This window comes from Varroa destructor, unplaced genomic scaffold (genome assembly GCF_002443255.2).
Source record: "Varroa destructor unplaced genomic scaffold, Vdes_3.0 BEIS01000007.1, whole genome shotgun sequence".
Taxonomy (NCBI): domain Eukaryota; kingdom Metazoa; phylum Arthropoda; class Arachnida; order Mesostigmata; family Varroidae; genus Varroa; species Varroa destructor.
The window spans coordinates 12,242,934-12,267,828 of NW_019211460.1; the positions used below are offsets into that span (position 1 = coordinate 12,242,934).

Genomic DNA, 24,895 nt, shown 5'->3' on the forward strand with positions numbered 1-24,895 from the left:
TATATAGATACTTACGATACCTGTTCCCAGTCTACAGATAATCGAGAGAAGATATCCGTATGATAAACAAGGCCTGGCGGTAGACGTTGCAGCAGTAAAGTTACAGAAAGATAACTTCGTAATATTTTGTATCAATAGTAGGTTAAGCCTTCATTTAAGCGTCGTGCGGCTCCTTTTGCGGTGAGTGTTCGATCTGACACAATTTAAGATTGATATAGTTCTCCATAGTCTTAGGCATCTGTATTTCTTGCGCATGAACTCTCGAATTTAATGTATAATTAAATTGGGGAGATACTGAGAAAGAATATATCGCTGCGTTTCGTTAACTGGAAGACGTAACGGTGACTGCTAGAAGATCAAAGACAATGCAAACTTATATAAAGCTTACTAAATAAAGAGTTATTTGCTAAGCTTCTTTTTAACGTTTCCAAAACATCCAGGACTTGCTACTAGTAGAATATCTAGCCAGGTCCGGTTGAATTGATGTGGCCCATTTCTGTGTACCCGCGGTATGCCATACTAACTACCTGTTAACGCCCAAATTCGAGCCAACAAAAACTGCGTTTTCGTGATTACGATGCCAACACGGTCCGAGAGATCCGCCTTACGCGTACGTATCATGTTGCTACCAATTAAACGTCTCCATGAAATCTATACTAATTTAAAATACTGCCCTGCAACTCTTTATCATGGACGAACTGCCCCCTAATTATGGCACAGGTAACGAGCCCAATATATTCATTGATCAGGTATCAAGTGTGATTTACTTTTAACAACTTCTTTCTGCTACAAAACTTGTCAAAAGATCCAAACAAATGTGAGCCTTATTATATGTCTACGGACATCGCTCGCTATCTTCGCTGCCTACATTAGTAATTACGTTGAAGCATTTTCCATACGCGCGCCCGTCATCTCAATAATTATGGTTGCGATCATGATGCCAGTAAAAACGGTGGCCTTGTTGTACATACAAAAATACGAAAACGATGTAACGTCCTGGGAAGTTCGACCTTGCTGATAACTTAAGGTACTGGAACTTGCCGCTTCTTATTTTAGGAGAGAACTGTCCTGAAAAGGAAAAGCATAAAAACTATAGAGAACAAGGCAGAGGCTGAGACACAGCAAAACGCTGCTTTATTGATTAGACGAGACGGCTGTTAGAAATGAAAACGTTTTCAAATCGTTGAAATGTTACGTTCTAGTCAGAACGAAAAAACAATTATAAAAAAACGTGTTGTGCTTTTCGTTGTTTTGAAAACACAAGCCGATTGTATACACACATCTTTCTCTACTACATGTGCACGAAAAAAATGTACATAATAATTGTCTGTACAGCAGACTCGAAGCTAACCTTACGGAAGAATTAGGCAATATAAGAGTGCTGCTGTACAAAAGTATGATTGTGTTAATATAAATATGCCTTCCGATTCGGCCGATCCTGACATGCTTAGTAGCTCGCATCTGTGAGCTGCTATTTGAAAATAATCCGGAATGCCTTTACATAACAGTGATCCGAGGAAGTAAACTAACGTCAATCTTGAACAGGAGGGTTAGAGGGGGAACAACGAGCACTTGACATAAGTACGCGACTAAACATGTAAGGCGTAAGTAAAACTCAAACAGGCCACACTGAAGGTGGGCCGAATGCTCTTGCCCGTTGATAGGTCACAGCATTCGAACTACACAGGGATCAGTCCCATGATTCGAGCTGTTGACCGCTCCTTGGCCACGTTAGACGTTAAATTTGTTCGGGATTTAGATGATGATTGGCCGCAGAAAGCAGAATACACAGATCCTACACGAAGACCTTGTTGGCGTATGCGGAACATAGTCACTTTCGTTGAGCTGTCTGAACAAGTGATATTGCATATAATCATCATTGTTATTATGATAAATATGTACTCGTATAGGATAGTGTGTACGAACGTAAACTCGAACAGGTTTTTTTTTCGGCTCCACATCAACGTCACGGGCTCTTCATTGTCCCTTTTCACGTGATATTTTAGGCCACATCTCTACTAAGCGACTTGTTGCCAGTGAACGGCTGTTATAAAGTCTGCTGTAGGGTTGGCAGATTCTTCAGCAACATAAAGAACCAACATAATGATGATTGTGATTGTTATTGGATAGTCGAACCGGCTCCTAGTATCTATGTGTGCGGGCCCTTTGTTTCACGGTAGACATCTATATTCGATACAGCGACAGGCAATAGCTACCGTAAAGAAGTAGATATAGAAAACGAAGAGAAGAAATATACATCCAGCCATTGTTGATACGTTATGTATAAGAGTTCTATCCGTCAATCTTACTACAAACGTGCAGAGTCTTCTTATTTCATCACAGTCGCAGCATCGCACCCAAATAAAATTATCAGTATACATATACATGGACGTGTGTGCCGATCAAGCCTATGTATGCCAGCGCCAGACTGAGTCGGCAACTGTGGTCTGCTACCATCTCAGCGTGATTTATTTACTAACTTCTTTCACCGCTAGGGTACTCCTTTCTGCTAGTCCAGGTTTGAGTTTTTGGCGGTCTTTGCTCAATCGGATAGGACAAGGTCCGACTCTGATAACGCTTTGCGGCGTCGCGGACAGCCGCTGCTAGCGGAACAAGCATGCGGCTTAGTTGACGCCGAAGGCGGCAACTCGACATATAGTGACTTGACTGTTCCCATAGTGGTACGGCTGTAAGCTAAGCCTAGTGACGACGACGACAACAACGACAAAAGGGCAAAGGACTACTTTGGGCTTCTCTTTTGCTCAATGCTGAACGGCACATTTGAACTGCTATGGGTGCTTAGTTACAGTTATAGCATATGTTCAGAACACTATACGTTAGCTTCTATGATTGCTGACAGGGTATATATATTTCATAGAGCAATATATGTATTTGACACGGCTATCGGTGAATTAAAATGAAATGGGTTTATGTGCTTGGTTTACAAGCGCTTTGTCGAACGGTTGCTACGGTACTTCAGCTACGTTCTGAGATGACTTTGATACGACTTTAATTACACGTAAGTGCGTTTATCTAATCTGTTCAGTACAATGAATCTTCGAAAGGCTGATTTTGATCCTGTTTTTCAACACAATTCAGGCACGTTTCTGTTAGCCGAAGAGGGAAAAACTATACCATCATTTAGCTCAAATATATCATTTCGTGACACACAGTAGAAAAAAATATACATCGTAAGTAGTTACGATAATAGTAATGCTGAGATTAAGAAAAGCTGTTTGCTCTATATATGTTGTCACGCTTCGGCGACATCATGCGCTGTGTATCATATATAATATAATAAAAATCAAAGCGTGACACTCCGGATTTATACGGATAAATGTCGTGTGCATAAAGTACGAGGTCTGATAGTATATAGAGATCACCTGATCTCGAGTACAGGCATATCCGTGCTATGAATAACGTCAAGTGGTAGTCTGTGAGAGCTATGCGTCTCTCACCAGCCGTATTAGTCTCACTGGTCTTGATCCGGTGCGCTCGTGCGCAGAGAGGCAATTCGCCAGAGAGGCAAATTTGTACGTCGACGGTTTCGTGATGAATATGTCGGCTTTGCAAATAGACAATCTCCATTCGGCCTAAGGGAAAGTTTGTTTCGGAAAGATACCGAAAGCACGGCTGGCACGGGGCCAATTGGCAGGCTAAAAGTGACACCTTTCTACGCTTAGAGAAATCCTTTTGCACAACATGCACACGTTATGCCCAGTAATAACAACAACAATGGAATAGAAGAAAAATCGGGGCTATCCGTTGGCAAAACACGCAAACAGAAAAATCGTTTGTTGCATATTATATACGTGTGTATATAATATGTACAGTTATGCTACGTCCAAGCGAAATAATTTGAATATATCATGTATAATACATTAGATACAATTCATTTTATTAGTTTGGCCATTGACGCGTGTGTATAATAATGCGATCTAACCAAAAACGGTATATATCATTGCGCAGCTAGCTAGGTTTCTAGGTCAGTTTGTCCTAGATCGACCTCGCCGTAATAGGTATTTGTCACTCAACATGGCATCGAAAAAGGTTATTTTTAATAGAAGTACAGTTATATGTGGAACATCTAACGCTTGCTTGTGCTGAACATTTCAGGGAACTCGAGGGAAATAATATCGAAATCATCAACAAGGATGATCTGAAGGGTCTCCGAAAGCTGCGGATATTGTAAGTTCCATAGGATTTTAATCTCTGTATCACTTTCATTACGCAGAAAAAATAGATCGCTTAAATATCATTTAGGTATATGCATGAGCGCCAGCTGTAACAGTGAACATATTGATCGCGTCCTAATACGTGAGAAGATGTAGGTATCGTTCGTCGAGGACACGGTTAGCAGGGCAAACCCGCAGTGACCAGAGGCGATTTCGACGTTGAACGGAGAACGTATCAGCCTCCGTTTATCTATCCACCATTATAAGCATGTTGCTGGTATCAGTTTCGGCTTTTCGAGCACATTTATTCCTGTTGAATATGAAGCGACAATACAGTCTATTAGCAGCGTACGACAGGTGAATTTCCTTTGGCAACTAATTGATACCAATGTATACGACTCACTACATACGCTGCAGGCCGATCTAGTGTTGTGTTTGCAAAATTAAAAACAATAAAAAATATATTATTATAATAACATAAGGCAATGGCATTGTTCTGTACCTGATCCCTTTCTGAGCGTGGCCGCAATGCGCTATTTTTTTCGGTCTTATCGTACGCGTATCATGCAGACTCATGTGTACGTCAGCTTGCCGTCCACTTGGTCCAGCAGCGGTTTCGCCGTTATGAATGAAAAAGTACGGATCGTCAAGGCCTATTGTTGTCCTCATTTAGCTGATCTTCCACGTTGTATGGAATCATAATTGGCTGTTTACATATATCAGTGTATACACATTCATTTGGATATGTGCATACTTACTATTACATAATATAACTTACCTCTTAACACGGTCAGCTATAATAGCCAGTGTCTACAATGCAACGTTCGTTATTTTCTTTTTATTGTTTTTCTTTTCAGTTGCTCTTTGTAGCGACACCGTATATAGTTTTTTCCGACCCAAAAACTTGCCTGTTTTGGCCTGGAACATTAATCTGTGTCAAAAATGGAGGCGAAGCAGTTACGTTGTAAATTAATAATCAGCGCAAAAGGCAATCGAATACTGAGCGTTAGAAAACAGAGATAATTTTTAAAATAATAAGTTCACGATCTTATATTTTGCGCCCCCCACTGTAGAAGTGACTGGTTTATTCAATAATTCAAACTAAATTTTAGGCCAAAGTTCTAGATAGAAATCGTCGACAGTTCTGAAGTTCTGGGGCTAGCATAAAAAACCACATCATTAAAAATCTTTAAATAAAGGTTTACTTTGCTACCGGTCTAATCTCCATATGTGGGCACGCTCTGTTTCATTCATAATGCCAGCATAACATTTTTAGTTGGAGGCCATAACTGTGCACGCGGGGTTGGTTATGCGGGTTCAGCTGTCGCCCGGAAGAGCTGTTCTATGTTTACATCGTCGAATTAGAGACTTGTGAGTATGTTTCGCATACAGTCTTTCAAATCAAGCTTGTTGACACTGCTCCCGTACCCGAAAGACGCGGCAGGCGTATATAGATTTGTTCTGTATACATATATATGATGACAAAAGGAGAAACTTGAACAACAAAACTCATCGAAATCTTCGTATATCATGGCTAGAGTAATCGCACTTTGAGATGCTGTTAAATCTTGGACGATGCAGAACTCTGTAGAAAGTTGAAATGGTCCAAAGAGTTTGTCGTGAATTATTGCAGAAGTTCCCCTGAGATGTTCGTTGCAGTAAAGGCTAAACCTGCTAGAAGCGTTCATACGTTACGATATGTGTTTTGATAGGAAACATCAGTAAAAACGTTTCGCCAAAAACGCAGTAACCAAAAATACTTTACTTGCATAGCTGTCTAGGGAGATCTTTCTTTTATATTGAGGTCGTTTTAGAATTACGCTAAACTAACCGGTAAACAGATGGTGACAGAGGCCGTATTGAGATATTTTATTTCTCTTTAAGGTACTTACTTAGATCAACCCACTTTATTGGGCCATATAACAAGGCAGGTTTTGTACGGCGTATAATAGTCAACACGACAAGCTAAAATCAGGAATACGATGTGGAATATCGGTTGGCCTAATTTTAGTCGTAGAATTGACCGCTGTAAATGGCTATAAATATTCGAGTAAAAAATCCGAAGATAAGTGCTACATTGGAAGAATTCACCTGTTCGGGTGCATTTTTTCTTCTGAATTGGTATAACAGCGCGCCTTTTCTCCTGACAAAGCTATATTTTTCTGTCTCAACGAACGTCCTTTATATGGACGAAAAAAATTATATATAAATCCCTATAGGTTCACGCTCTCTCTAACCTTTATTTTTGTCAATTTTTTCAGGCAACTGCAGGACAACAACCTGCATACGATAGACAAAAATGCTTTCGCAGACCTTGTCGCCCTAGAAAGATTGTGAGTATACTAAGTGGGAAAATTAGTTAATTTCATTGTACAGTCTCATTTGATGACCTAGGTCTATGTCTAATAATGTTTAGTTAGTTATTATTATAATTAGGTAGAACTTTTCTCGTATATAAAAATGATCCGTGATTAGAAAAGTGTTGAGTTTTTTCATAGCGACCACATTTTTCTTATGAAAACAGCTGTACATGATCAATATGGATTTAGATTATCTCATTCACTTCGAAGCGACACGACATCTCTACCGCGTCATTTATTGCGGTATCAAAAAAAAGAGTACACATTGCGTTCTCTTACGTTCTTGTGCCCGGCTCATTTTGTCACACGATTTGACGACCTTTGGTAGGTCCCATCGATACGAAAGTTGACGTCTTTGCATGCTACCCGAGGGCAAGCAAATATAGACGATCAATGATTGCATCTTCTTATTGTACGTTATCACTTTCGTGCCTGCGGTACCTGCCGCGGTATAGCTGTTGCACGCGAACGTTTGCCTGTACTCCTCATCCGTCCACCTCCATCTTGGTATACCAAAGGCATTGCTATTTCCGTCACGATAGAGTTCAGGAGCGCTGGTATAAGATAGACGAATCAATGCATATAGGATGAGGTAGGCCGGCGCGTAAAAATGTTGTTCCTACCCTGCTGATCATTTGAATATGTCGGATTAGACACAAATCAAACCTTTTGTGTTACAGTGCTACCTGCTTCATATGAACTGATTAACTTAGTTCGATAAGTCAGTTCTCTCTGAAAGAAGGATTGTACCTGCGAGAGTCACGTTGCCCTGTCAACAAGCACGCCCTGCTCCTATTCAAGTTTCTATGGTTTAAACTTTATTCAATACAGATGCTTAACCTATAACACTTTGCCAATTATTCGAAGGGTTATAAAAAAAAATACGATAAAAAACTAACCTAACCTGAAATTCAATGAATTTGTTAGTTTGACTCCGATCGGCCACCGAATGACAATGTCTAATTGTAGTTGTAACCCACCGAGTTACCCGTTGCCAAATAAGGTCAAAGGTATTAGCAGAAGGCTTTTTTCCTCCGATCAAGTAAAATCAACACGACATATCTCTAAATTACACAGTAATCAGTAAAAACAATCCCTACATTATTATTTAAATTTGCCGACGTTGGTATTTGATGGCCATTCGCTGCTACTACGAGCTTGAACGTCGTGTTTTCATGTGACTTGTGCCGATGACTTCTTCAATCCTCTCGTGAAACTGAATTCCATAGAATTTATTTCAGTAAACTGTAGGGATTCTTGAATGTTGGTGTGAAGTATTATAGTATTTATGGTAATAGAATATAGAAGCGGATATAATAGTATATCCTATAACTGTGATCTGACGAGATGTTTAGTTGATTGTGGGCGTAGAGGGAAGCACGGGCAGACACTTTAAGGGGCGCCAACGAGGTACGACGCTGAAGGCGCGACCCAACTGATGTGCGCCACTGGCAACAGCTGAGACGAGGACGCTACCTAAGATATTTAGAGAGCAAATCGACTGATTTGTGCGCAGTATCAACTAATAAGTTCCTTGGTAAAAATCCAGACCTATCTGGGCACCTTGGACGCTGCCACAAGTTAACTATTAGACTACAGATAAAAAGCTTTATTAATTTGTCATGTAGCTCTTTGGGGTATGTAGCAATTAGGCAGTACGATTTCGAATTCTTGCAAGGTTTTTGATCTACCCATATTTTCCTTTTTCTTTACATTGTGCATAGAAGAAATCTTCAAATCTGATTTTTCTACGTGCACGATGCAAAAGAAAGGTAACATATAGAGATAAATAAAAAATCTTTTAATTGTACATGTCTGGATATTGTCACCGAAAACATGTTCTTTACATGGTTCGAATTTGACATCGTAAAGATTAGTCGTCTTTTACAAAATACTTTGGATACTTCGCGTTTATTAAAACTTTCTAGAGTGATTCTATATTTGATAATATAGGAAGCGTAGAATATGTCGAACACGCGGAACTTGGTGTAAGGGCATGTCTAGTAATTTTTACTGAATAAATGTAAGTAATCATCGCAACAAGCAGAAGTGGAATAATTGAGGAAAATCGATCTCTGTCTGTTCAGTATACGTACGAGTACAACGAAAAGAGCTAAATGACAAAAGCAAGCCTAGAAACATAACATTTTTATCTTACATGCCCTCTTTACTCATAACCTCCCGGGTGGCAGTGACGTTCCACTAACTCCGCTGCGCTAGCATATTGATGCAAATTTAGAGAAAAAAAGCCCTCCATAATTTTGTAAAGAAATATGAATACGATTTTCGGGACACAACCGAGTGGCAAATGGAGTTTATCAAGAACATTGACAAAGAAGCATACATCAATGAGAAAAAAATTCAAGTCCAGCGTCCTGTGCAACGTATACATTCACATTAAACACAGGTGGTGAACATTCGAGCCACTCGCGTGTCAACCTGGGTCATGAATAGCAGCGTTTTGCTTCTTAGCTTGTTCCCAGTATGAAGTACGCAGCATTACTTGGCGCAATTCCTATCAAGGTCCTGATTCCTTTGTGTTGTGTTGAGTTTTCCTTTGTGGGGAGCTTGCTAAACAACCCCACATTTCCAAACGAGCGTGTACTGTATTTATTCAGAGGCCACAAAATGACTATTAGTGGCCTGTTGGAAGAAGCACTGGTTTAGGGAGCAAAGGTAAGGATTTTCGTCGATCGAGCTCGATGCTGCAGTACGCATACGGTATTCAAATAATGATTCGTCTTTTTACTAATATAGTACAATTACTTCGAAAAATTCGAGATTGTAATTACGCTACGGATTCTCTAGCGGTTCGACAAACATTAGGAACGTCTATTAACTTGGACTAGTTGTTTGTCCCGAGCTGTGAACCCTCATATATTTGACGTGAGCGTCGTTTTCACAGAGGTGTTGTTTTAAGACTAGTATGAAACCGCGATACTTTTTCGGGGTTTTACTTCTGTGACAGTTGAAACATCTTTTGAGCCATGAAGATGAGTCAAATTGGTAGTTATTTGTATAGCTCCGCCTGCTAATGATTCTAGCAGAAGACGATAATAAAAATGCATTATGCTGTTCAAGTACTGTTCAAACTTAAATAACAAGCGGTTTTATTTATATTTTTTCTAATTTCAGACGATTAAACAACAATAAACTTAGCATGCTCTCTGATGACTTATTCGCCTCACTATCGCATCTTCACAGACTGTAAGTACTCGAACAAAGTATACTGAAATCAGGGTTTAGTTAAAAGCCCCCTTTGGCCTCAAATTGAATTCTTAAACTACTTACTTACTTACTCTCAATAACAGGCGATATTGTAACATATATGTACTTATGATAAAATAATAATTTTTTCGCTCGTAGAATAGCATAATTACTTATTGACAGCTTTCGAAACAAGAACAAATTTTCTTCATAGACCTACATTTGTTCAATATACGACATGATATAAGAAAATTGCGTTGTCCAAGCGGATTTATTATGTGTTTTTATGTAGATAAACTGATTCACTATTTAGTTTAGTATAGGAAAAATAATTTATTCTAAAAAGGATAAAGGACCGACATAAGTTAATGTTATCATGTTCTAACGCATTGATAGTACTATCTTCGTGATGTATATAACAGCATTTGTCGCTGTGACGTTCGACAGATTTCCTGTCATGCAGGACACAGTATAGGATTTGCTCTGTGTCCGTTGTGCAGCTCAGGCCGCACGCCGTCCTCATAGTTGGGTCTACGCTATCGCAGTACCCCGCGAGGCTTCTTTTTTCGTAATAGTGCTTTGTCCGCAACTTTTGATTACGTAGAACACTTGTCGTTCGATGGCTATGTAGTCCAAGTTTCCGAGCGTTGATTTTCGTTCACTGATAACAAGACCCATATTCGTTCACGTTTGTAGAATTTTGTTCGGGCATGTGGTTTTTTTACACAATGTCGAATTGTTGTTAGGGATTTTCAAGACATTGTCTCTATTCTACTAAAAAACGTAATTTTGTTTTGGGTTTATTTTTTCTCTAAAGTATTCAATTGTCCAGAATTTCTAATGCGACTCGATATTCCGATGTGCCCAGGCCGAATCTCGCCGCATTCCTATGGTCTTTTTCAGACACTGTTTTGGTACTTCTTGACGTTGCTATTGCCTTTTATTGTTGTCTTCTGTTTTCCATGGCCCGCGATAGATAACTAGAATGCCTATTAGAATGCGTTACCTATTCAGAGCTGTCACCCTTTATAAATCGCTTTGTAGGCATGGATCACCACTACTTTCTCATCCAGGTGCTGGGCTTAATAAATGACAAAAGAAACATCGACACAACTGCCACAGTGCGTCTTAGCCTTTACGTTTACTGTTTGCTCTGAATAAAGGTGAAGCCAGTTAGATGGGCTGCTTCTAACTTCAGTAGGCACAGCAGGAAGACAACCCGGAACCACAGCCAATTCCACCCCCGCCGTAATAAGCCTCGGTGTGTCTATACATTTATTACATTATAGAAATGTACGCACGCTATGGTTGTATATTGCTCTTACGAGGAATATTAGTTCGCATGGCCCGTATCATCATCATTATCATTTCTACCCGTCGCGTGTCAGCACAAAACAGCAGGACCTCGATGTTTTTCGATCTTCCACTATTTACGTGTTCTTTCCTTGGTTCTTCCCTCAGCATGAAGAGCAGCAAGAGACCCCGCTTCCGTGATTGCTAGTGCGCATCTGTGCGCGAATCTATCTATCTATCTATCTGTCTGTCTGTCTGTTTCCGTACGAGTGAATAAACGTACATTAATTTTGAACACAATATATTTTTCTGACACTGTCAGAACATTATCGGCGAGTTTGTTCACCGACCAGTTCTCCGTCTATCCCTTTCGCCCTATCTCTCGGCACAATTCGTTCGGAGCGGTCTGTACAAAGGTGTCGGCGTTCGCAAAGCTCAGAGTTCCTTTTCTTCCATATTCTACTATTGTGGCAAAAAAAAAACATGCGATCTCGAGAAGCAGCAGCGGAGTCACGAAATCTCAGACGAAGAATGAAAAAGGATAATTTTTCTGTATGAAAGGCAACGATTAATATACGGTTGCTTTCATCTGTTCTCGCAATGGTTAATACGAACAATGAAGTCGTTGAAGTATTTGAGATGGATGAAACTGTTATGCATTTTGTTTCTGCCCGACTTCACTGAACGCCTCGGCCGCCAATTCAAATCGATTGTGTGCGGATTATTATTACGATTCTGCATCACTATCGGATTCAGAACTTTTTTTTCGGTATTATAAAGTTGCTTAAATCAACATCTGGATGAACTATATCAGATGTATTTACGTTATCTGTGCTTCGACCTTTCAGGAATTTGTCCTCCAATACATTAACGCTGATTTCGCGTAAGACCTTTTCGGGATGCCCGTCATTGCGTAATCTTCAACTTGAAGGAAATCACATTGCATGTATTGATGATGCTGCACTTCGACGGCTAAAGAATCTCGAAGTCATTACGCTTTCGAACAATAATCTTACAAGAATTTCCAGGTAAGTTTAGCCTTCGCACGTCGGCGTTTTTAGTACGGCTGAAATTAGTAGAAATTGCATCAGCATAAAGGACCGGATATAAAGTTATAATTGATCAAATGGACCAATATATTGACGACTTTCTTAAATGGGATTGCTCGTGGGCTAATTCGGAGTTGCACTATATTCTAGTCTAGAATTTTAGTCAGGATATATGGTCAGCTCTAGTGATTTTCTGAATTTTGGCTAATTCAAGTTTTCTGATATATTCAAGGTATCTATTCGATGGTCTGAAGAAGCTTCGAGTCTTGAAGTTATCCGATAACCCGCTGTCGTGTGATTGCCACTTATCATGGCTTTCGGGCTGGTTGCGCTCGAATCCTAGACTGGGTCTTTACACCAGTTGCCATTCACCGTCGTATCTTAAGGGCAAACCCGTCGCCGAGCTTCGTGAGGCTGACTTTAAGTGCAATGGTAAGTCCAATGCCAATGACGAAAAAACTGATCAATCACTGAAGTTGAAATCGACTTGTTTGCGTATCTCGTGGCTCATGGGCGTTTAAACGTATCATGATCTACAACGAGTACCTACCTATATGATATTTGGCACTTGTTATTGTGCCCAATTCCATTCGATTGGCTCGATACTAGTATTCGTGATAGACGATCAAAAGATCCTATTATCCACACCGCAGTGTGCATCCTATCTATCAACATCGTAATCGACAATAGCTATGAAGGGAGCTTTTCCACTCGAAAGCTCTGGAAGCCCTTGTTCCTTTTTACGTCCCGTAAGAATCCTATAGTAAAGCCCCCCCCCCCCAACTATTTTAATCGTCATCACCAAAATATCTTCCGTGTTAGGTTGTCAATTCTTCTTCGTTATTTCCTTTATCGGCTCGCTGAGACCCTCGACGAAATAACGACCACAATACAAATAACGCTGACAACAAGAAAGCGTGCCCCTACAAATGGTTCAAGTGGCGTCTAAGTGGTGGAAGAGGAAAGCGATCTTCCGTGGGCACTTGCCGTGGGTGATTGGTGCCATTTGACGCTGAACGGATCTCAATTGGTAGTTTATTGGTTCTCATAACAGATTCTGCCATTGAAAGAAAAATGTATGTAGATACATGCACGCACCTTTTGACGCCGCTGCTACTTAATGGGTTGCTTTTTAGCTTAAATTTATTTCTATTCAAATCTATGTCTGCCATTGGCGGACTTGAACCGCTAGCTTCCTGCACATAGTGTCAAGGTAATCCTTCTTAGGCTGGTTGAACCTCCGTGTTATATGTAAAATATAGCGATTGCTTAAGCAAGCAAGTTCCATATGATCGTATTCTATTTTCTTTTCAGATAGCTGCTAGTTGCTACTGCTTTTGTCTTTTAAAATCCAACGCAAACAAACAAATTAATCCTTGTAAACAGATTGTTTACGATGGCCTGCACGAAAAAAATATTCTTGTACATCCTAGTTAGAGAAAATAGCCTATTCTTATTGAAATAAAAGACAAAATCCAATCAATTTCAATATTGGCCCCTTTTTACACTTTTTTGAGTCGGCGCGTCATAATTTATTGCGCCGTTAGCACAGTCGATTTGTGTGGGGGTTATTTTCTATTTTTTTTTTGTATACTGGAGAACGGATCTCGACGAATGACGCGCGATGATCAAGTGGTGGCGCGGGCAAACGCAAATCGGATTATGATCCGGCTCGTCTCTACCGATCTCCTTTTGCTTCTCTCTATCTCCCTTGCGTATCCTTCTTCTTCTGCTGGTTCCCTCTATCCACGATCCTCTTTAGTGGGGGCCCGGTAATAACCGCCCGCCGCTGGCTTCGTCGGTGGGCCGACGGCTTGTTTGTCTGCTGGTTTACTCTGGCTGGCGGTCCTGGTGCTTCAGGGCTATGAGGAACGTGGGGAGGGAGGGCAGGGGGTGATGTATGTGGTGCTTCTGCACTGCTAAGATAGGCTGCTCTGATCCAATTAGTGTTTAGTTCACGGTGAAACAGCTGGTAGTAACGGAAGCTAGCTAGGACTGCCACGGCGTTAGTCGTGAACCCCCTGGGTCGTTGGAGATTGCAATTAGATTCCTGCCGATGAATGGTCCTATGCCATGTCAACACAACATTCACCGATTCCCTACTCCCTCGATCTAAACGATCTAAATGTTTTTAGTGTAGCATTCACGTTAGAGGTAGACGAAGAACGTAGACGAATTACGTATAAAAAACGTATAGAATCGACGTGTGTCTGATGTGAGTAAAGTCCTATTTTATGGCATCACGGGGTAAATGATGGGAACACATTCAAAGACGTGTAGGGCTCATCATGCATTATTAGATACGCTAAAGGTGAGTTGCTTGAGTTGATGCGTGTACATAAAGTTATAAAAAAGGACCTAACAATGGTAGAGCGATAAAGTTAGAAAAAATTATCCAACGAGTCCAACGAGTAAACTGATGAAGTTTCACTGGATTCGTTCACGTTTTTGCCTTCTACAGGTCTGGATCTTATGCTGGCAGACGAGGCCCCCGTATGTAACCTTGAGGCGACATGCCCAACACCATGCACCTGCAAAGCTAACGTCGTCGATTGCCGTGACAAAGGACTGACCGAATTGCCGCACTTCTTTCCGGATGATACCACTGAAATGTATGTATTTATATTGTGATGTTTTTTTCTCATAAGCTATTATCGATCCGTATGACGGGTTGCTGCCACAACGTAGGCTAGATCAAATACGTTGCTTGTGATCTCAAGATTGAATGGTTACGTTACCGTGACACAGTTTATATAGGTCACACCTCATTGTTATTTCAGAAATTTGCAAAACAACCGAATTACTGAACTCCCTGCCAGGAGATTTGCCAGTCTACGCGTGCTTCGGAAGCTGTAAGTGTTTATATAGATTCATTAGTCAATTGTGTATTATGTCACGAATCATCTATAAGAGGCCTTCGAATATTTTATTTATTATATCAGTTGAGCGCGGTAATTTGTAGCAGGATTTACTGTTAAGTGTGTAACGTCGCAGGAATTTAGTAGTAAGGGAGTACCCTTTGCTCCGTTATTTTTTCTTTCATTTTCGCCAGTTGAAGGCATAGCTAGAAGGTACAATTTGCTCAGTTGGCCACATTTTACAGTCGATGTAAACGTTATACGGTTTCAATCGCGTCGTAATCAATATCTATCGTCCGTCCACCTACTCCCAGAAGATACATCATGACTGATGGAGAGACAGTGTCTATGCTCTTGTATGAAGCTTCCTTATGTGAAGAAAAATCTCTAAGCGGAGTCATTTCTAACTGCTTACCTAGACAGTCATCCGTGGGCATCGGCAATAAAGAAAACCTTCTAGAAACAGCACCGAAGCTAAAAAATGCCTGCCGCAAAGGCCGCCATGTGGCCAATATTCGAGGAATTTTAAATATAGGCGATGAAGGCGATCGACAGTTTACTGCAACAGTGATGACTCTCCGAAAGTGTTATTTGTTGAAAGGTCCATTTGTACGTTTTGAGTGTTCAAAAACCATCGTAATAAACTTGAGACGTACGGAGAAAACAAAAAATGCTATATTCAATACGTTGAAACAGAAATGTTATAGATAAATAGCTGAAAGATAATATTGGTCTGTACAGGTTATTTATATATTTTTTTCAGTAAAATAAATTTTCTTAAAATACCGCTGCAGTGTTGAGGCTGCTTTTTCTAAATATGTTTATCTAAGTAATTTGCCTCTGTATAGGAATTTGCTTTAATAGATACCGAATTGATTAAAACGTGACACGAAAGCAGTGAAGCTGACAAGGTGAAGAAAAACTGACAAAAAATGGTACTTGGATCGTTATAGTGTATAAGAAGCCTTTCCATTATACTACGCATTGTGACGGGATTTAACAACAACGTCAATTTAATATGACAGTTCGCCCTAATCGCACAGGTGTTAACAGATAATTATAATAATGACGATTGCATCAAATAATCTGAATAAAAAAAAAACGTATAATTGTGACAGACGTTGTTATTACTGAGTACCATTTGAGGATAAAGGAAAATCTGGGTAGGCGTTGTATCGTTTGTCTAACGCCAGCGCCTATAACGGGCATAAACCAAAAAAATCTCGCACACGATTGAATTATCATGTTTGCTTTGTTGTACGATTGTTTGTGTTTGCAGCGATCTGACGGGCAATCACATTGGCAAAATCGATCCCGAAGCCTTCGAAGGATTGCGAACCCTCACGATTCTGTACGTATTCCCCTACAAATAATCCTAGTCTTACCGGTATAGCCGATATGGCACCAGAATCAGTAGTAGTATATGTAACAGATGTTCAGCTCATTGAATAATGGAATCAGGTACAGATTGGCTTACATTTTTTTGGCTTTTTTTGTGTTTATGCGTATAGGGCGCTGTACCGAAACAACTTAACAGATCTTCCGTCTGGCGTATTTGATGGACTCACCTCCCTTCAAGTGCTGTAGGTGTCATTTTTTGCTATATATACAATAACTATTTTTTAACGTTTTACTGGCCACATGTAATCAGAGGGACCCCTTATAGCATGTCTAGTTCTTTAAAAAGAGTCATGTGTCCCGTAAAATGACGTTTTTAGAATACATTTAATAGAGTTGGTGATGTGCTTAGCTAGGTTATTTTTAAGGACAATGATAAAAGGTCGTCTTGTCATCATGACGCTTCCAGCCTCCTAAATCGTAACCAGCTCGGGTGTATACGCAAGGACGCGTTCCGGGATCTTCAAAACCTCAACGTGCTGTAAGTAAAGTAGAAACAGTGTTTATATACCGCTATAATAGTGTTTGATCCTGCTGCTAACTTTCTATATTCCTAAAAATAATTCCAGTATTATTGAATGCGTTTATTAGTACCTTTCTGATAAGGCATTACTCTTTATAATTACTGGCGGTTTTTTTCTGGCCAAGCGACTTCGAATTTAACGGTGTTCTCGATGCATGCTTGTCGTATATATACATACGGTTACCTAAACACCATCTCTTCCTCTTCAGGCATTGATAATAGAATAAGGTAAAATCTAAACTCGTAATTTTGTGTTATGGGATCATTAAGCAACCACTTTATTAACTCCTAATCAATATTATTAATGTTTCCTCCTTTTCGTTGTCATGGCAGATCCCTATATGATAATGCTATTCAGTCCTTAGCGGACACCACGTTCGCCCCACTGGTCAATATCCAAACCGTCCATCTAGGCAAGAACCCGCTCGTATGTGATTGCAACCTCCGCTGGTTATCACGATGGATTGCTTCGTTCCAAGAGGATACTAGTCAGGAACAGGAAGAAGAACAGCTAGGAGTCGAGAAAAGCGATGCCCGATGCGAGGCCCCCAAGCGTGTTGCTGGCAAAAGGCTCGCTCAGCTGGTTGAGGGCAAATTTAAGTGTAGAGGCGCTGAAGAGTTCCGAACCAAGTGCGTAACTATGCTGTTCCATGTAATCATAATAAACGTAACAAACTGTGGTAAACATAGCAACTCTAATCGATCTGTTCTAAAGGAACTGTCCAACAGGTATCCTCCTACCTTATGACAGTGTGACCACACTGTACGGTGTTGTCACAGTTACTCGATAAACAGTGATGTAGCCTGTTATGTTACAAGGGCTATAGTCATTGAAGTGGTATTCTGAAGTAATTGCTCTTTTACGCGTACACTGGATTCAAGTGCTTTTCTATCGTTAAATAATCCAACACCGAATCGTATATGGACCCTTATGGATGACTCTACGCAGATTCAAATAGCTTACGCGCCAGTTTTGTTTGTTTATCTCTAATATAAATTTGTAGCCGTGACAGCTTGTTATTGTTTTAATGCATCTCTTAGGTATGCGGGTGAATGCCGATTGGACAACGGATGTCCGTCGGGCTGTGTTTGCGAAGGAGCTATCGTTGATTGCTCGAGGCGTGGCCTACACTCGATTCCCGATGATTTGCCCATGTTCACCGAGGAACTGCGACTTACCGGAAACTCTATTGAGCGGCTTCCTTCCGAAGCTTTCAAGAACCTGCCTAATCTTTTGAAGGTCGATCTTAGGGACAATCGTATCAAAGACATTGACGATAATGCTTTCTACGGGGCTGCACAAGTAACTGATCTGTAAGTAAGAATAGAAACATTGGAGAAATAGAGGACCAAAGGAGTGTGCTTACTGTTATACAGATTCAATGTTTACTTCTACAAAAAAAAACAATGGAAGTTATCATCTTAAAGCGTTTTCTTTTCCTACTGTGAATTTACGTTCACGATGCGCCAAATAAAATAAAACTCTTTTTGTAAAGATGTTTTCCTTCACTAGTTAGAACACAACCTAGGAAGATGTTGTGCCTCGGTAAAACAGTTACAAATATAATGTGTTCAATTATTTAGGGTTACCAATATTCACTTATCTCTAACTACCATACCTCTAAGGTTTCTCTAAATGAGTTGGGCCATGCGACATTGTAGAAACCAGCTGGTTCAGCTTAATTAAGGTACTAGTCTCTCAGTTCAAGATGGTGCAGCGTCTTAGATCCAAATGAACACTTCCTCAGGTAGTTAGGCCCATGCTTTAAAAATATAGAAATAAAGAATTGGGCCTCCCACTATCGTTTCACTAACAAGCAACAAAGATAGAATACTGTTAAGTGCTAATAGATACTCATGTAATTTCCCGGGGTCCTGTTTCTATTGCAGACTTTTATCGGACAACGAACTACGACACGTCCGGCCGAAGATGCTGGCAGGCCTTTCGTCGATCAAGAACCTTCTGCTCAGCTCTAACCAGCTCGTGTTCATTACCAACGACACCTTCTCGGAATTGCCTTCTCTACAGTTACTGTAAGAACAGTTCCTTAGTTTGTAGCTTGAAAAGTACTCAGCGTACCTGTGTGAGCTGCGAAGCACGCCCTAATGAGCGTTCGTGTATGAATTTCATAGTTTTGTTACTATCGGTATACAGTACTTAAAATTAATTTTCGTCCTAATCGTTTCGGAAGAATTATTGGACGTTGAAAAGGTACAACGACTTCTTGCAGATAGTTTCCTAGCGATCCCCATAAGAAAAATAGTATGTAATGCTCTAGGAGTTTAGATTTTTCGTATCATAATATGTAAAAGCTACATAGTATCATTTCTCTTCATGTTTGCTGATCACCGCTCTGCGATCTGATTCTTATGTCTTCGATGATTGTGTTCGTCAAGGTCCCTGAACGACAATAAAATCCGTTGCATTGCACCGGGCAGCTTTGTAAGACTACGCAATCTTCAGACACTGTAAGTGATTTTGCTCATTTCTAGTGCGTCAGTTTCGATTGATAAGTACCACACAGCGAAACGTGACGCCTCTACGCGAACCTCTCTATCTTCTATTGAGGGCGTTAACGTGACAATTAATATAAGTAAATCAATTAGGATGGGCTTTTCCGTACACGTTTCGTGGTACAGGTGGCAGGTTGCCATTATTATAAAAAGAAATCGACATCGTAGACTTAAAGGACCGTGAATAGAATCGCTGGCGAACGTTTTTTCCTTTCTGAGATTTCTGCCCACGGGCCAGAACTAGTGGCAATCAGCCATTTCATGTATACATTAATATGTAGAAAGAGCGTAAAATTACAGATGCATGCGGTTACGCGTAACGACCGTGCAGAGTAAAGACAGTAATAATCGAATCGGTTAAAGATTTGTCCTATGACTGCATAAAGTGTGCAAAATATGTTCTTCAAAAAAAGCTTCGAACGATAAGTATTAATAGGAAGTGTATTCCAACTGACCTTTTCTTATTTCATTTACTTGTATGATGTATCATCACTTATGCAGTAACCTGATGGCAAACCCATTAGTGTGCAACTGCCATCTGCGGTGGTTGGCTCATTGGCTGAGGGACACGTCGGTAACGGTTGACGGCCCAACATGCGGAGGAGGTCCGTCAGACCTCAAAGACTCACCCGTTGTAGACGTCCTGGCTGGTGATTTCATCTGTAACCGAGAAGATCCCGATGAAGAGGAGTGCGCGACTGACGGCGTGTGTCCTAAGGGCTGTTCATGTAGCGGTAGTGGAGGCCAACAGGTGGTAAGATGTTCGAGACTTAAACTCAATTCAATACCAAGACGAATTGATCTTGCGCTCACACAGGAGCTCTACCTCGATTTTAACAACATCGATGAAATCTCGCCACAGTTAAACAGCATCTATGGATTAACTAAGCTGTAAGTACCAAAAGGTTTCGCTTATCTTAGGGAAAGATTCTAGGAAATCTATGATTTTACTAATGCTACAACAGTCTGTACTAACATACGAATCTCAACTACAGCTGATTCAATGGTCTTAGCTTGTAACCCTAAAGTACGTTTCTTTTGCAGGGATTTAAGCAACAACAAAATCACAATAATACCCAACAACGCGTTCTCTAATCTCACCAAACTGAACGCTCTGTAAGTTCCATTGGTTTATTTTACTTACATATTTATGAATAACTTCCTGTTAATGGCTAAATTTATCTGTGGGCTTTGCTCTTCCTTTATGGGAACACGTAGGAATAAAGTGTGTTGAGACGATACGTTATTTGAAAGTTAGCTTTTCTGTTTTCGGTATTAGTAGAACGGTAATTATTATATAAAGTTTCAATATGAATATCATTAGTGTGGTAGGTTGGCACTTGGACAGCTTACATGTATAGCTGAAAGGATCTGCTAAGATGTTTTATAAAGATCTGTCCGTATTAAGCGTTCTCGTTTCTAGGTTTCTAGGTTTACAGTTAGCGAATTATGCTACTGGTTTAAAGTGGTTGGATCCTACGTCACTAGTCGTTACCACTAAATGCTATTTTGTTCCAGGGAAATGTCGGGAATTTTTAATCGTACTTTTATAGACCTTTTTTTGTAATACATTACAGTAAGGCATTATTTGAACAATTGGTCGCTTAATCTATGAAACGCTTGCATAATACTTTTTCATTTGCCAGTAACTTTAGCCTATCGCTAGATAAAAAGAACTGAAAGTAGAATAGATAGTTAAGAGATAACATTGAAAGGAAGCATTACTGTATATTTATTAAGTGTTACTAATATGTAACTTAGTGTATAGCGTGCACCAAATAAAGACCAAGAAAGAAGTTTTCCACGAAAACGCCGTCTTTTATAGCACTGTTTATTCATCGTTCATATATACCTAGTTTATAAACGTACAGTTAACCTGGTGAGTGGAAATTTTCTTTTAAATATCCATTCTCGGATCATTGAAACGTTTTTTCACACGTGTTCTATGAATTGTGTTCTTCTGTGCATTTCATATATTTCTGATCTGATCTGATCTGATCCACTGCTCAGTATAAATACATTTTGCGTACAAAAAGTCCGAGGCAGAGGATAGGTCTTCAATAAGAGTGTAACCCCTATAGAAGACGATGACAGACGCACATAAACGTGGATTGTATTAAGCAACATAGTAAATTTAAGTTAAGCATAGTGATTTATAATGACGATGGCGGCGAACTGGTGATAGAATAGAACTAAAGAAACAAAGAGGGATAAAGGAAGCAATAGTGATATCTAGATAAATTCTGACTGCTTTCAAATCGAGTAGAAAAGGCTTCGAGTAGGCTTATGAGATAGATGCTAGTCTTGGTAAGGAACAATGTTGAACCTTTGGAAAGCGAATGGGGTTATACTAATGATCAGTCCTTCTCCCAATCTAGTTCTATGTCCACACTGTGTTTTGTTCACCGCCTGTTACCGCTTCTGCTATTCCGTCTGTTTTACCGAACCAATCAACTGATTCGGTCTACCGTTCCTCTATTCCCTTTCAGGATCCTGACGAACAACAAGCTGCAATGTATTCAGAATGAAAGCTTCCGAGGACTAAAAAATCTTCGAGTGCTGTACGTATACTGTTGATATATCAGCAAATTAGTATAGGCTAGTCTAGCGGGTTGATCCCAATAAGCAGAAGCGTGTCTTTAAGTGGCTTCATTATATATATATATATATATATATAGGTATTATAACGATTAAGGAATTCAAATTTAAAGTTTTGTATTCGAAAATAGGAGTAATGGAAATTGGCCTCTATTTAGGCGTTTATATATTAAATCTAAGTTGTCAGAAGTTGGAAAGCAACGTGTCTCGTTTGCGACGCTCGAGGCCACTAAACGTTGACGGCAATGACGAGAACCGACGGGACAGATGACTCTGCGATGAATAAATAGTGACTTGTTAAATTATAAAGTTCATTTCGAGTTTGTACAGTAGAGGCATGGGGCATGACGCGTGAACGGCTCGCTTCGTAGCTTGGGGCTCATAGTCGAGGTTATTATTTTAATGTATGTCTGTGTGTGGCAGGTCCTTGCACGGCAACGAGATTTCTATAATGCCCGAGGGCTCGTTTAAGGACCTAACCGCCATTACTCACATCGCTCTCGGATCCAATCCGCTCTATTGCGACTGCCAAATGCGCTGGGCTTCCGACTGGATCAAGAAGGACTTCATTGAGCCTGGCATCGCCCGTTGTGCCGAACCGCCGCACATGAAGGACAAACTTGTCCTCACTGCACCATCGAACGCCTTCGTATGCACACGTAAGTCTGTAGCTTCAGTTGCAATATTGTAATGCACTAGCTATCACGCTATACTATTAAATAGAAATAGGAAGAAATAGTTAAAGAGGTTGATTCAGGAACGTTTTTTTGTTTTTAGGATTTCCCCGAAATGCTTTCAACTACGAGTATAGTTCATCAATGCACAACGTATTAAGGTGTTATCATTTTCGATGCTTGTATTAGAAAAAATTAGCTCAATAGCAGTCTTCTTTGTACGTGTACCAGTTTTAGAATTTACTTAGAAAGAAAGAGTGCTTTTGTGATTAAATTTACGGTAATACACTTCCTCGGAAAGTGAGCTCTAGTTTAAAAAAAAAAATCATATCGTTCCTATTTTAGATAATTTTGGTGAAATAGGATATTACAAGATTTGTTTTTGCTGACAGAAATATATAAACGAGTCAAGGGCGTGCAGGTCTTTGATCGCAGTCGAAGTGACCTTAGTCACTAAAAATTTTTAAAAATCGTTCTGACAGAACGTGCTCCGGCGCATATTCGAGCCAAATGTGACGCGTGCTTCACTTTCCCGTGCGAGAACGGCGCCACGTGCACGTCATTGGTTATGCGAAAGTATGAATGTAGCTGCGCCCCTGGGTTCCACGGTGATCGCTGCCAATACACGATCGACGCATGTTTCGATAAACCCTGTCTCAATGACGGACTCTGCAAACCACAGGATGCTGGCCGATTCACTTGTCACTGTCCGGCCGGTTATGAGGTTAGTACATTAATTGTGATATATGCATTAGGTGCAGTATCTCGCATCATCGAGGGCGTTCTTGAGAAGTACCGAAAAGAGCTGCAGCACATACAAGTCACTGTAGAATCACTGTGCCATGTCGGCACACTTATTAATTAAGACGATGTCATTTTGTTCTTCTGCTGACTTTTCTGCAGGGCTCTCGTTGCGAAACGAACATTGACGATTGTATCGAACATCGTTGTGAAAATAACGGTACCTGTGTCGACCGCGTCAATGGGTACAGTTGCTATTGCCCAATGCCCTATACGGGCGAGTTCTGTGAAACAAAAATGAACTTCTGCACAGAAGATTTCAATCCGTGCGAGAACGGCGCTGAATGCATCAGCCACGAGACGCATTACACTTGCGTGTGCCCCGTTGGGTTTACCGGCGTTAACTGTTCGTCGAATATTGACGACTGCGTCGACAACCTTTGTGCAAATGGGGCGACTTGCATCGATGAGCTCAACACGTACAGGTGCCTCTGTCCGGACGGTTATTCCGGTACGTTTTGCGAGATAGCACCAACAATAGCCATGATGTACCCTCGCACATCACCCTGTCAAGAGCATGACTGCGTTCATGGGGTGTGTTTTCAACCCGATACTGATGGGTCAGACTACGAATGCCGTTGTACACCAGGTTTCACCGGCAAACGATGCGACATCCTATCAAGTGTCAGCTTCCGAGAAGAATCGTTTGTAGAACTCGACACGTTGGCCACCAGGCCCAGTGCCAATCTCACTATACAATTCGCTACCGCGCACAAGTTTGGTATTCTCGCTTACGACGGTAGTCAGGAGAAGGGGCATCATCTGGCCGTTGAGCTATTCAAAGGACACGTTCGGGTATCGTACGACGTTGGCAACTATCCGGCGTCTAATGTGTTCAGCTACGAAGAGGTATCGGACGGTGCATTTCATTCACTTGAGTTGTTACTCTGGGGCCGAAACCTGACGATGCGGGTAGATGATGGCAATCCACGAAGCATCGTCAACGACGGAGCAAACGAATACCTCGACCTGGATGCGAGCAATCCGCTCTATATCGGTGGCTTGCCTGCAGATCGGGCTGAAGCAGCCGTGCGGCTATGGCACCTCAAAAATTTCACGTCCTTTGTCGGCTGCATGCAGGGCGTGTTTATCAACGAAGTGTCGCAAGATGTGATGAATGCACGAAATAAGCAGCGTGTCTCACCTGGATGTGCCGCCCACCTAACGCCAAATAGCGGCCGAAATAATGGCAAGAAGCCGTGCGATGACCACCAGTGCGTGAAGGGCAAATGTCGAGAGACATCTTCAACTTCGTATGACTGCAAGTGCCGACCTGGATGGAGTGGGCCTTTCTGCGATCAAGGTTAGTACAAAATCAGACTCCAACGTTCACACTTTTCTGAAGTAGTTATCTGCACAGAGCACCTATCTCTCCTCCGATCTATTGGACAAAGCTACAAAAAGGGTTAACTAAACCTCAACAGTCAAATAATAATGCCTCACCA

The 24,895-nt window shown here is 40.8% G+C and overlaps 1 protein-coding gene across 4 annotated transcripts in view; it reads left to right on the forward strand.

Moving 5' to 3' along the window:
• Positions 1–24,895, forward strand: part of sli (slit guidance ligand) — a 71,420-nt gene that overhangs the window by 42,327 nt on the left and 4,198 nt on the right. For 2 of the 4 annotated variants that reach the window (XM_022814299.2, XM_086974544.1), the window contains exons 3-22: positions 4,117–4,188; positions 6,437–6,508; positions 9,671–9,742; positions 11,884–12,063; positions 12,317–12,516; positions 14,546–14,696; positions 14,865–14,936; positions 16,222–16,293; positions 16,454–16,525; positions 16,750–16,821; positions 17,197–17,493; positions 17,905–18,177; positions 18,754–18,897; positions 19,261–19,332; positions 19,879–20,268; positions 20,422–20,493; positions 21,867–21,938; positions 22,399–22,634; positions 23,132–23,373; positions 23,553–24,753. In XM_022814299.2, coding sequence (XP_022670034.1) covers positions 4,117–4,188; positions 6,437–6,508; positions 9,671–9,742; positions 11,884–12,063; positions 12,317–12,516; positions 14,546–14,696; positions 14,865–14,936; positions 16,222–16,293; positions 16,454–16,525; positions 16,750–16,821; positions 17,197–17,493; positions 17,905–18,177; positions 18,754–18,897; positions 19,261–19,332; positions 19,879–20,268; positions 20,422–20,493; positions 21,867–21,938; positions 22,399–22,634; positions 23,132–23,373; positions 23,553–24,753 — 4,034 coding nt within the window. Of the gene's footprint in view, positions 1–2,683; positions 3,020–4,116; positions 4,189–5,453; positions 5,547–6,436; positions 6,509–9,670; positions 9,743–11,883; positions 12,064–12,316; positions 12,517–14,545; positions 14,697–14,864; positions 14,937–16,221; positions 16,294–16,453; positions 16,526–16,749; positions 16,822–17,196; positions 17,494–17,904; positions 18,178–18,753; positions 18,898–19,260; positions 19,333–19,878; positions 20,269–20,421; positions 20,494–21,866; positions 21,939–22,398; positions 22,635–23,131; positions 23,374–23,552; positions 24,754–24,895 lie in introns of those variants that run through there. The other 2 variants (XM_086974545.1, XM_022814300.2) reach the window with 2 other exon arrangements.